The sequence below is a fragment of the Astyanax mexicanus genome, chromosome 13 (assembly GCF_023375975.1).
Source record: "Astyanax mexicanus isolate ESR-SI-001 chromosome 13, AstMex3_surface, whole genome shotgun sequence".
Lineage (NCBI taxonomy): Eukaryota > Metazoa > Chordata > Actinopteri > Characiformes > Acestrorhamphidae > Astyanax > Astyanax mexicanus.
In genome coordinates, this window is record NC_064420.1 from 11,464,231 (window position 1) to 11,476,769 (window position 12,539).

Consider the following 12,539-nt stretch of genomic DNA (forward strand, 5'->3'; position numbering starts at 1 on the left):
TCTGCTGTGAGAAACGCTGTGGGCACAGAAGCGAAGGGTACTAACTTGCAGGCTTTGGAGAATCTATCAATTATTACCAGAATAGTAGTAAAGCCCTGTGACTGCGGTAGATCAGTTATGTAATCAATGGATAAATGAGACCAGGGCCAATGAGGGATAGGGAGTGGTTCGAGTTTACCCGCTGGGAGAGATCTAGGGGACTTTGTTTGGGCACACAGTGAGCATGACTGGAATGGATGTCTTTCTCCATGTTGGGCCACCAATAGCGTTGAGACAGTAGATGGGTTGTGTGGGCTGTACCTGGATGCCCAGTGGCAAGTGATGTATGTGCCCATTTTATGAGACGATCCCTACAAACCTGTGGTACAAAGACACAATTGTTAGGGCAGTTAGCAGGAGTAGGTTCAGATGAGGAAGCTTGCCTTATATCTTCATCAATACTCCATTGTATGGGCGCAAGGATGCATGTTGGGTCCAGGATTGTTTGGGGTTCTTCAGACATTTTTTCATCTTCAAATTGTCGTGATAGAGCATCTGCTTTACCATTCCGAGATCCAGGTCTGTAAGTGATTACAAAGTTGAAACGTGAGAAAAACAGTGCCCACCTTGTTTGTCGTGAATTCAGTCTCTTTGCTGTTCGGAGATACTCAAGATTCCGGTGATCCGTGTACACAGTGAAGGAATGATGAGACCCCTCCAGCCAATGGCGCCATTCTTCCAGAGCCAGTTTGATGGCAAGCAGTTCCCGATTGCCCACGTCATAGTTGTGTTCTGTGGGAGACAATTTCTTAGAAAAGAAAGCACTTGGAAACAACTTTGGTGGCTTACCATGCTGCTGAGAGAGTACCGCCCCTACACCAGAGTCAGATGCATCAACTTCCACAACAAATGGTAATGTAGGGTCAGGGTGTTTCAGCATGGGTGCAGAGGTGAATCTTACTTTCAAGTCCTGGAAAGCAGGACTTGCTTCCTCGGTCCAGGTCAATCTCTTCACCCCTCCTTTCAATAGAGAGGTAAGTGGTGCTGCCACAGAGCTAAAGTTCCGAATAAACCTCCTGTAGAAGTTTGCAAATCCAAGAAAGCGTTGTAGTTCCTTACAGTTATTATGCTTTTTCCAGTTACTCACAGCTTCCACCTTTTTCTCATCCATGTTCACGCCTTCTGGGCTGATGATGTAACCAAGGAAGGAGACTTGGGTTTAGTGAAACTGGCATTTTTCTGCTTTGACGTAGAGATCATGTTGCAATAATCTGTTTAACACTTGTCTGACATGTTGGACGTGCTCTGGTAGGGAAACTGAATAAATTAAAATATCATCCAGGTAAGCTATGACAAATTTACCCAGCATATCTCTAAGTACCTCATTAATAAATGACTGGAATACTGAAGGTGCATTTATGAGACCATAGCTCATAACTAGATATTCATAATGCCCAGTGTTTGTGGAAAAGGCTGTCTTCCATTCATCCCCCTCCTTAATTCTGACCAAGTTGTATGCACTTCTTAGGTCTAACTTTGTGAAGTAGCGAGCTCCACGGAGTTGCTCAAGTGCTGATGGTACCAAAGGTAAAGGATAACGAAACTTGGTGGTAATAGCATTTAATCCCCTGTAATCTATACAGGGTCGGAGACCTCCATCTTTTTTCTCTATAAAAAAGAATCCAGCCGAGGCAGGAGAAGTGGATGGTATAATAAAGCCCTGGTCTAAAGATCCCTTTATGTATTCCTCCATGGCTTTGGTTTCAGTGACCGAAAGGGGATAGATATGAGACCTAGGAGGAATTTTCTCTTCCTCCAAATTAATAGCGCAATCCCAGGGTCTGTGAGGAGGAAGTTCAGTTGCCTTCTTTTTACTAAAAACTAAAATAAGATCTGAATACTCTTCTGGGATCTCAGATGAAACTGGACTGGAAGGACTTTCAATAGAAGTGGATGCTACAATCATGGGAATACACCGTGTTAAACAGTCCTTGGACCAGCGAGCTATTTCCTGTCCTTTCCATGATATATCAGGATCATGTTTAGTGAGCCAAGGCAATCCCAGAACAATTGGGTGAGAGGATATATTCAGTACATGGAAAGACATAACTTTATTGTGGATGGATCCAATTGTCAATTTAAGAGGCTCAGTAATGTGTGTGACAATACCATCCTATAGGTTGTTCGTTGATGGCATGGATCTTTCGTGGAGTGTCCAATTTCTGGATAGGGAGATTCATCTCCTGGACTACGGCTTGGTCAATGAAGTTCCCCGCTGCCCCGGAGTCCACGAGTGCTGAAAAAGAAAAAGGTTGATTAAGGTAATGCAAAGTCACTGGAACAGTGAACATTTTAACAGAGACAGGAGGGTCAGGCATACTCACCGCGTCAGCGCACGAATCGGAACTCGTGCGCTGGGTGACGTAGCCTGGCTTTGAACGAGGACGAATAGGACAGCTTCCTCGCATATGCCCCTGCTCTCCACAATAAAGGCAAAGTCTGTCTTTTATTCGGCGCTGGCGCTCAGCAGCGCTGAGGTGGGCGTGACCCAGTTGCATGGGCTCCTCCTCCACCAATGGAACGGGGCTTTGGACTCGGGGCGACTGGGAGTCACGTGACGCGCGATGACGACTCCGCAGCAAAACATCCAGCCGGGTCGCCATTTTGATAAGGTCATCTAGAGGTAGCGAGTCGTCTCTACACGGTAATTCTCTTTGGATATCAGCCGAAAGTCCCCTTCGGAAAGCAGTAATGAGAGACCTCTCATTCCATCCGCTCTCTGCAGCTAAAGTGCGGAAGGTAAGAGCATATTCAGCTACCGTGCCGCGGCTTTGTTTGAGTTCTAGCAGCTGTTCTCCCACCTCCCTCCCACCCTTGGGAAGCCCAGTTCTAAACTGCGATAAAAATTGTTCGTAGTTATTACTGACCGTGGGATTCTGTGACCAGAGTGCAGTGACCCATTTTAGCGCTTTACCAGTGAGCAGTGATGTTATAAACATAACTTTGGCGTGATCAGTGGGGCCGGGTGGAAGTTGCTGAGCGAAATAAATGTTACACTGCAGTAAAAACCCTTCACAACCCTCTGGGTCCCCACAGTACTTATCTGGCAAGGCAACTTTTAATGGAGCTTGGGCAGTGGGTAGAGGCGGTGGTGGTGGGATAGCTTGGGGTTGAGCTGGCTGTAGGACTGGTTGCTGGGCTGGACCAGGAGCTGGCGGGTTGGTAAACATGACCTCTAAGCGTTGTGTGAGGTTCTCAAACGCAGAACCTAGTTGAGTTAGCTGCTGCTGAATGTGTTGTACAGCCCGGCCTTGTTCAGCTACAACCTCCGGCAGGTCTCGGCTCTCCGCTGCATCCATAGGTGGCGAGATATTCTGTAAGACGAGACCAGGTAATGGGATGCAAATGCAGAGAAGCTTTAATGACAAAAATCACGAGGCAAAATCAGAGTCGAAAAAACAGGCAAATCCAGAAAACCAAAACACAGGATGAATAACGCTCAATAAAGTCACAGAGTGGCAATATCTCGCAGAGAAACTGAGCTAGAGTCCCAATATATATACACATACACAACTGCAATTAGCCAATATGCATCAGGTGAGTGAGGGCGGAGTCTCAGTAATCCGGAGAGGCTGATCTCAGGACAGTGGAACGGTGGCTAGGTGTGACAATGACCACAGTGAACAGTGCAGTGGGTGCTTCTGATCATAACTGTCTCCTCGTCCTGAATTAGAAATAATTCAGTTTACATAGAGACTCTGTTGTAAGTAAATAAGTGTAATTCTTTTGTCAAATCCGAGCACAGTGTGAGCAAAAGTCTAGAGATATTACTAATGTATAGAGATATTAAGGTGATTTTCTGTTGGATTTTTCTTTCCTCTCAGTTTTCTCTTTTCCTACACAATAGATGGGGTTCAGCAACATAACAATTGAATAAGAATTGAATGTCTCTGGAGCAGAATTTATTTTAAAATGTTTTAAAATAAATAGTATATAATTGTGATAAGTTGTGCACCTTGCGAGTTTACTTTACACGCGAGTGCCATCACGTGACATTCATGTGTGATGTTACACTGTTTTAAATGTGTGACCAATGCGATAATAAGAAAAAAGTCTTTGCCAATATATATTTACAGCAAAAATGAATGAGATCATGTCAAGGGTATGTATTGTACTGTAAAATTATCACAAGCCTACGTGATCTTCCTATTTTTGTGTATGACTGTATACCTCTAACAAAAACACACAGAACACATAGATTTTCACACACAAAAACAAAGACACACACTAATCTATGTTTATGCTTTCAGAATGAAACTAAGCAGTTTGAGGGATAGGGAGTGGTTCGAGTTTACCCGCTGGGAGAGATCTAGGGGACTTTGTTTGGGCACACAGTGAGCATGACTGGAATGGATGTCTTTCTCCATGTTGGGCCACCAATAGCGTTGAGACAGTAGATGGGTTGTGTGGGCTGTACCTGGATGCCCAGTGGCAAGTGATGTATGTGCCCATTTTATGAGACGATCCCTACAAACCTGTGGTACAAAGACACAATTGTTAGGGCAGTTAGCAGGAGTAGGTTCAGATGAGGAAGCTTGCCTTATATCTTCATCAATACTCCATTGTATGGGCGCAAGGATGCATGTTGGGTCCAGGATTGTTTGGGGTTCTTCAGACATTTTTTCATCTTCAAATTGTCGTGATAGAGCATCTGCTTTACCATTCCGAGATCCAGGTCTGTAAGTGATTACAAAGTTGAAACGTGAGAAAAACAGTGCCCACCTTGTTTGTCGTGAATTCAGTCTCTTTGCTGTTCGGAGATACTCAAGATTCCGGTGATCCGTGTACACAGTGAAGGAATGATGAGACCCCTCCAGCCAATGGCGCCATTCTTCCAGAGCCAGTTTGATGGCAAGCAGTTCCCGATTGCCCACGTCATAGTTGTGTTCTGTGGGAGACAATTTCTTAGAAAAGAAAGCACTTGGAAACAACTTTGGTGGCTTACCATGCTGCTGAGAGAGTACCGCCCCTACACCAGAGTCAGATGCATCAACTTCCACAACAAATGGTAATGTAGGGTCAGGGTGTTTCAGCATGGGTGCAGAGGTGAATCTTACTTTCAAGTCCTGGAAAGCAGGACTTGCTTCCTCGGTCCAGGTCAATCTCTTCACCCCTCCTTTCAATAGAGAGGTAAGTGGTGCTGCCACAGAGCTAAAGTTCCGAATAAACCTCCTGTAGAAGTTTGCAAATCCAAGAAAGCGTTGTAGTTCCTTACAGTTATTATGCTTTTTCCAGTTACTCACAGCTTCCACCTTTTTCTCATCCATGTTCACGCCTTCTGGGCTGATGATGTAACCAAGGAAGGAGACTTGGGTTTAGTGAAACTGGCATTTTTCTGCTTTGACGTAGAGATCATGTTGCAATAATCTGTTTAACACTTGTCTGACATGTTGGACGTGCTCTGGTAGGGAAACTGAATAAATTAAAATATCATCCAGGTAAGCTATGACAAATTTACCCAGCATATCTCTAAGTACCTCATTAATAAATGACTGGAATACTGAGGGTGCATTTATGAGACCATAGCTCATAACTAGATATTCATAATGCCCAGTGTTTGTGGAAAAGGCTGTCTTCCATTCATCCCCCTCCTTAATTCTGACCAAGTTGTATGCACTTCTTAGGTCTAACTTTGTGAAGTAGCGAGCTCCACGGAGTTGCTCAAGTGCTGATGGTACCAAAGGTAAAGGATAACGAAACTTGGTGGTAATAGCATTTAATCCCCTGTAATCTATACAGGGTCGGAGACCTCCATCTTTTTTCTCTATAAAAAAGAATCCAGCCGAGGCAGGAGAAGTGGATGGTATAATAAAGCCCTGGTCTAAAGATCCCTTTATGTATTCCTCCATGGCTTTGGTTTCAGTGACCGAAAGGGGATAGATATGAGACCTAGGAGGAATTTTCTCTTCCTCCAAATTAATAGCGCAATCCCAGGGTCTGTGAGGAGGAAGTTCAGTTGCCTTCTTTTTACTAAAAACTAAAATAAGATCTGAATACTCTTCTGGGATCTCAGATGAAACTGGACTGGAAGGACTTTCAATAGAAGTAGATGCTACAATCATGGGAATACACCGTGTTAAACAGTCCTTGGACCAGCGAGCTATTTCCTGTCCTTTCCATGATATATCAGGATCATGTTTAGTGAGCCAAGGCAATCCCAGAACAATTGGGTGAGAGGATATATTCAGTACATGGAAAGACATAACTTTATTGTGGATGGATCCAATTGTCAATTTAAGAGGCTCAGTAATGTGTGTGACAATACCATCCTATAGGTTGTTCGTTGATGGCATGGATCTTTCGTGGAGTGTCCAATTTCTGGATAGGGAGATTCATCTCCTGGACTACGGCTTGGTCAATGAAGTTCCCCGCTGCCCCGGAGTCCACGAGTGCTGAAAAAGAAAAACTCACTGCGTGAGTCAGCGCACGAATCGGAACTCGTGCGCTGGGTGACGTAGCCTGGCTTTGAACGAGGACGAATAGGACAGCTTCCTCGCATATGCCCCTGCTCTCCACAATAAAGGCAAAGTCTGTCTTTTATTCGGCGCTGGCGCTCAGCAGCGCTGAGGTGGGCGTGACCCAGTTGCATGGGCTCCTCCTCCACCAATGGAACGGGGCTTTGGACTCGGGGCGACTGGGAGTCACGTGACGCGCGATGACGACTCCGCAGCAAAACATCCAGCCGGGTCGCCATTTTGATAAGGTCATCTAGAGGTAGCGAGTCGTCTCTACACGGTAATTCTCTTTGGATATCAGCCGAAAGTCCCCTTCGGAAAGCAGTAATGAGAGACCTCTCATTCCATCCGCTCTCTGCAGCTAAAGTGCGGAAGGTAAGAGCATATTCAGCTACCGTGCCGCGGCTTTGTTTGAGTTCTAGCAGCTGTTCTCCCACCTCCCTCCCACCCTTGGGAAGCCCAGTTCTAAACTGCGATAAAAATTGTTCGTAGTTATTACTGACCGTGGGATTCTGTGACCAGAGTGCAGTGACCCATTTTAGCGCTTTACCAGTGAGCAGTGATGTTATAAACATAACTTTGGCGTGATCAGTGGGGCCGGGTGGAAGTTGCTGAGCGAAATAAATGTTACACTGCAGTAAAAACCCTTCACAACCCTCTGGGTCCCCACAGTACTTATCTGGCAAGGCAACTTTTAATGGAGCTTGGGCAGTGGGTAGAGGCGGTGGTGGTGGGATAGCTTGGGGTTGAGCTGGCTGTAGGACTGGTTGCTGGGCTGGACCAGGAGCTGGCGGGTTGGTAAACATGACCTCTAAGCGTTGTGTGAGGTTCTCAAACGCAGAACCTAGTTGAGTTAGCTGCTGCTGAATGTGTTGTACAGCCCGGCCTTGTTCAGCTACAACCTCCGGCAGGTCTCGGCTCTCCGCTGCATCCATAGGTGGCGAGATATTCTGTAAGACGCAGACCAGGTAATGGGATGCAAATGCAGAGAAGCTTTAATGACAAAAATCACGAGGCAAAATCAGAGTCGAAAAAACAGGCAAATCCAGAAAACCAAAACACAGGATGAATAACGCTCAATAAAGTCACAGAGTGGCAATATCTCGCAGAGAAACTGAGCTAGAGTCCCAATATATATACACATACACAACTGCAATTAGCCAATATGCATCAGGTGAGTGAGGGCGGAGTCTCAGTAATCCGGAGAGGCTGATCTCAGGACAGTGAACGGTGGCTAGGTGTGACAATGACCACAGTGAACAGTGCAGTGGGTGCTTCTGATCATAACTGTCTCCTCGTCCTGAATTAGAAATAATTCAGTTTACATAGAGACTCTGTTGTAAGTAAATAAGTGTAATTCTTTTGTCAAATCCGAGCACAGTGTGAGCAAAAGTCTAGAGATATTACTAATGTATAGAGATATTAAGGTGATTTTCTGTTGGATTTTTCTTTCCTCTCAGTTTTCTCTTTTCCTACACAATAGATGGGGTTCAGCAACATAACAATTGAATAAGAATTGAATGTCTCTGGAGCAGAATTTATTTTAAAATGTTTTAAAATAAATAGTATATAATTGTGATAAGTTGTGCACCTTGCGAGTTTACTTTACACGCGAGTGCCATCACGTGACATTCATGTGTGATGTTACACTGTTTTAAATGTGTGACCAATGCGATAATAAGAAAAAAGTCTTTGCCAATATATATTTACAGCAAAAATGAATGAGATCATGTCAAGGGTATGTATTGTACTGTAAAATTATCACAAGCCTACGTGATCTTCCTATTTTTGTGTATGACTGTATACCTCTAACAAAAACACACAGAACACATAGATTTTCACACACAAAAACAAAGACACACACTAATCTATGTTTATGCTTTCAGAATGAAACTAAGCAGTTTGGCGAGAGGTTTGGAAGCCACAGTATGTTAGAATTAAGTGAATGAATATGCTCCATGCTAAAATCTGCAGTGCTTTTATTTCATTTCTAGTGCAAGCGCTTATTCAGCAACTTCTCATATCAGATATATCATCAGGGAGAGTGTGTGTGTGTGTGTGTGAGAGAGAGAGAGAGAGAGAGAGAGAGAGAGAGAGAGAGAGAAAGAATCTTTGCATATACTTTTTTTGCCTGGAGTTAAAAATGGGGAAGAGCACTTACCCTTTTTCTTACCTCACTCGCTCACACACACACAGTCTCTCTCTCTCTCTGCTCTGCTCTGGTGTTGTAATGAATCAGTGTGTAGCACTTTTCTGTACGGATTCTGCACATTCATCCCAGCACAGCTTTTGATGCTGGAGCACAGGAGTAAGCAGCTCCACTTGTCCTGGCCTGCTTTTTTAAAAGCATTGCAGTAACGGTTCTGTGCTAGAGGAGTATCTTTGAGAAGATATTGTATATAATCCCTGTGCTGCGAAAAAATGTGTTCTTAGTGCAGTTCTGGTCAATACAGAGACAGCCTGCCTGTTATTACAGTGTAATACTGTTGTAAACAGCATGTCAGTTTAATGAAATAGTTTAATTAATAAATCAATGTATTAATATACAACAGTATGCTGTTTGGTTAACACCACAGAATAACATCCACGGTTTGGTAGGTGGAATAAACAAATACTTCAAAAATGTATGTGTGCGTGTGTGTGTGTGTTTTAGTTCAAGTAAAAAACAAGGGACACATTAAGAAAATAAAACATAGTGCTTTTGAAAAGTGCATTTAATTTGCCTAGTAAATAAGGTAAATACAAAGTGCAGTTTGAGTTTCACTTTTAAATTTTCTGTTGAAGTGGTGTCTGGACCATTCCTATGCCCTCAGTTCAGATTTAAGTGTTTGTATCTGATTTGTTGTTAGTTTAGTAGTGACGCTTTACATTGCTGCTGCTTTTAATTTGTGCTATGGTCTTAGAGCGTATTTTGTCGTCTTTTTTGTGCTTGAATTATTACACATCCATTCCTGCATTTCAGCCCTGTAAAACATTCCAGAAAATGTAGCAATGAGGACAATTTATGGCTAGAATGATATAATAATAATCATCATAATTATATTTAACATGTGATGTCAACAGGTGATTATAATTATGATTTGGGACAAAAGCAGTATCCAGAAAAGTTTCAAAACAATGTTCCTCAAAAAAAGATTGGAAGGGATTTGCATATTTCTCAATCCACAGTGCATAATACCATTAAGACATTTATGGAATTGGGAGGAATTTCAGTGTGTGAAGGGCAAAAGTTAAGTGGGATGGTCCTCCCTATCACTTTCATCACTTACCACAATACTAGCCATTGTGGAGGCAGTATACTACCTGATATAACTGACTCAGAACTGACTCAGTTTATGTTCTCCTTCATGTGTGTTGAGGTGATAGAGGGAAGCACACACCTGCTTTTACTCTGGTCACACTGGTAACATTGTGTGGTCAGTGAAAGTCCTAGTTACATGGTGGGAATAAAAAAAGTGGTCTTCATATCTGGACGTTGAATGCAGTTTTCAGTCTTAGATTGTCTATATAATATAAATGATCATAATTAAAGAGCTTGTTTTTTGTGTGCTTTTCAGATATGCCAGTCTGTATTTCTGCTGTGCCATTGAGGACCAAGACAATGAACTGATCACCCTGGAGATCATTCACCGCTATGTGGAGCTGCTGGATAAATACTTTGGCAGTGTAGGTGTCTTCCTACTGTTCACACTCCTTGAAATGTTCCAGATTAATCACAGTTACACTATTATGCCTATAAATGTCAAACCGGTGTTCTCATTGGTCTTTTTGCAGGTGTGTGAGCTGGATATTATCTTCAACTTCGAGAAGGCATACTTCATTCTGGATGAATTCCTTTTAGGAGGAGAGGCTCAGGAGACTTCCAAGAAGAACGTCCTGAAGGCAATAGAGCAGGCTGACCTGCTTCAGGAGGTAAGATAGCACTGACACTACTGATACTAATGTAATGCCCAGCACTATACTGGCTAATTCTATGTGATATACTAAAACAGCAGGCAAAAACCCGTTGGTATTTACCATGTACTGCTTATATTTAATATTTAGACTTTATGGGACAGTTTCTCAAACAGAGATTAAGCCTAGTCTTGGACTACACAGCATTTGAATGGAGATTTACGATTGAAAAGAAAACATAGAAAAACTGACCCAGTATGTATTAATGCAGTCTTTACATAAACATGTACATGTGTTGGGTGCCTGGTTTTTGTTGATGTGGGAGATATGATGTAATATCTTTATCACAATACATTATAAGGAACATTATATAATACATTAAGTACCAAGCAACAGTAGCTTCATAATTTCTTAGTCATTAGTGGTTGCAATAGTTCATTTCAGATTTTACACACTGTACGATTTAACATTTAATTATATTAAATGTAGGTCAAATTTAAGTGATTTTTTATTTGCAGAGAATTTTTAATGTACTCAACTTTAACTCAAGTTTAGTCAAACACTCTCCAACTCTGTTTTGACTTAAGCGTCAAAACCATTACTAAATGTCTTTGGATCCTCCACCATATTTTTTGTTACTGTTTATTCCTATGTAGGTTAAGACCCATCATGAAATCAATAGACTGGAAGGTATTTGACAAACGGAGTGCTAAATCTTTACCTGAAATTTTAACTTGAACACTGACATGCCAGAACTCATTAGTCCCATGACTTTTGCCATATAGAAACTAGAGTCGCTTGTCTGTTCACACAGACAATTCTAGCCAGGTGCAACCAGTCACAATCATTACCTCCCACTGCTCTTTTCTTTGGGTTGTAATGCCTTCTATGAGGTATTCTCTTTAAATACATGACACTCACTATCAGGCCTTGCTCAAACATCCTTCTTTGAGCACACTGGTAATTGTTTAACCTCACAAGATGACACTTCATAACATATACAGGCTGTAATTTTTTGGCATGTGAGTGTCATGATAAGAAAGCAGTAAGACCTTAGTAAGACCTTAGGTACTACTTTTTTACTTAAAAATCCCTTACTGTTCTTTCCTGAACACATTCCTGAAGAAGTGCACAATGCCTCAAAGTGCTAGTGGTGCATCTGTCTAACTGCATGCTTGCCATGGGACAGGAGATCATTAAATTAAATCCTATCAGCACCACAGCCCTCCATGTTCAAAAGTCAGAGAATGGAAGGACTCATTGAGATGTGTATTGTGATTCAATATTTGTCTCATATTGCTCACCTCTACTGACAACCAGGCTGTAAAGAATTATAGTGAATAATTATTAGGCTTGTTTATTACATTTTGTTTATGTAATCTCTGCAGTGCTGTTCTAATTGCTCTTAGAAACAGGATTAAGAATAGGCTTTAGTCTTAAACGTTTGAAGTTAAACCCCACAGGCATGCTAAGACGCCTTCAAAAGTCTCTGACTCCAGATCTTTGCCTTAAGACCTTTCTATCCGTCAGAATCTCAACACATGTCTCTTCCTATTTAGACATCTTCCAGTCTTTCTCTTTATACTCTCTACTCTCTTTCTCTCTACTTACTCCCTCTCTACCTCCCCACCTCTCTCTCACTCATGCCTTCTTTATGATATTATGTTCAGGCTGCCTCGTTAGTTGTCAGGGCAGCGCTCGCGTGGTGTGAGGGTGAGGTGATTTCTCTATGGGTGGGCTTTTTAATTTGAGCAGCCTGGAGGAGCTTTAATAACTGCACTCTCTTGCTCTCTCGTACTTGCTCTCTTTCTTTCTCTTTCTCTCACACTCTCGTCCTAGAACTGTAGAGCTTCTGCCAGAAGGTTGCAGCTCTACAAGCTGACTTACTGAGTACTCTTTATGTGTGTGTGATGGTAGACACACACACACACATTCATTGTATCACAATACTGGCCTTACACATATCTCACATTTACAATATTTTTGTTTCGTGTGGGTAGAGGCGCTCTCTCTCCCCACATCACTCCTATTGTAATGATGGTATACACAGGCATCTGTTGGCTGGAGTATCAGATCTGGGGATCCAGCAGTTTCCCCCAAACACATTGTCTGTTTAGTGTTGCTGCATCAGGCATTTAAAAAAAAAAAGGG

General features: G+C 42.6%; 1 protein-coding gene across 10 annotated transcripts in view; it reads left to right on the forward strand.

The window, feature by feature from the left end:
• Positions 1-12,539, forward strand: part of LOC103030203 (adaptor related protein complex 1 subunit sigma 2) — a 65,198-nt gene that overhangs the window by 24,184 nt on the left and 28,475 nt on the right. For all 10 annotated transcript variants that reach the window (XM_049486420.1, XM_049486422.1, XM_049486421.1 and 7 more), the window contains exons 3-4: positions 10,052-10,160; positions 10,269-10,406. In XM_049486420.1, coding sequence (XP_049342377.1) covers positions 10,052-10,160; positions 10,269-10,406 — 247 coding nt within the window. The remainder of the gene's footprint in view (positions 1-10,051; positions 10,161-10,268; positions 10,407-12,539) is intronic.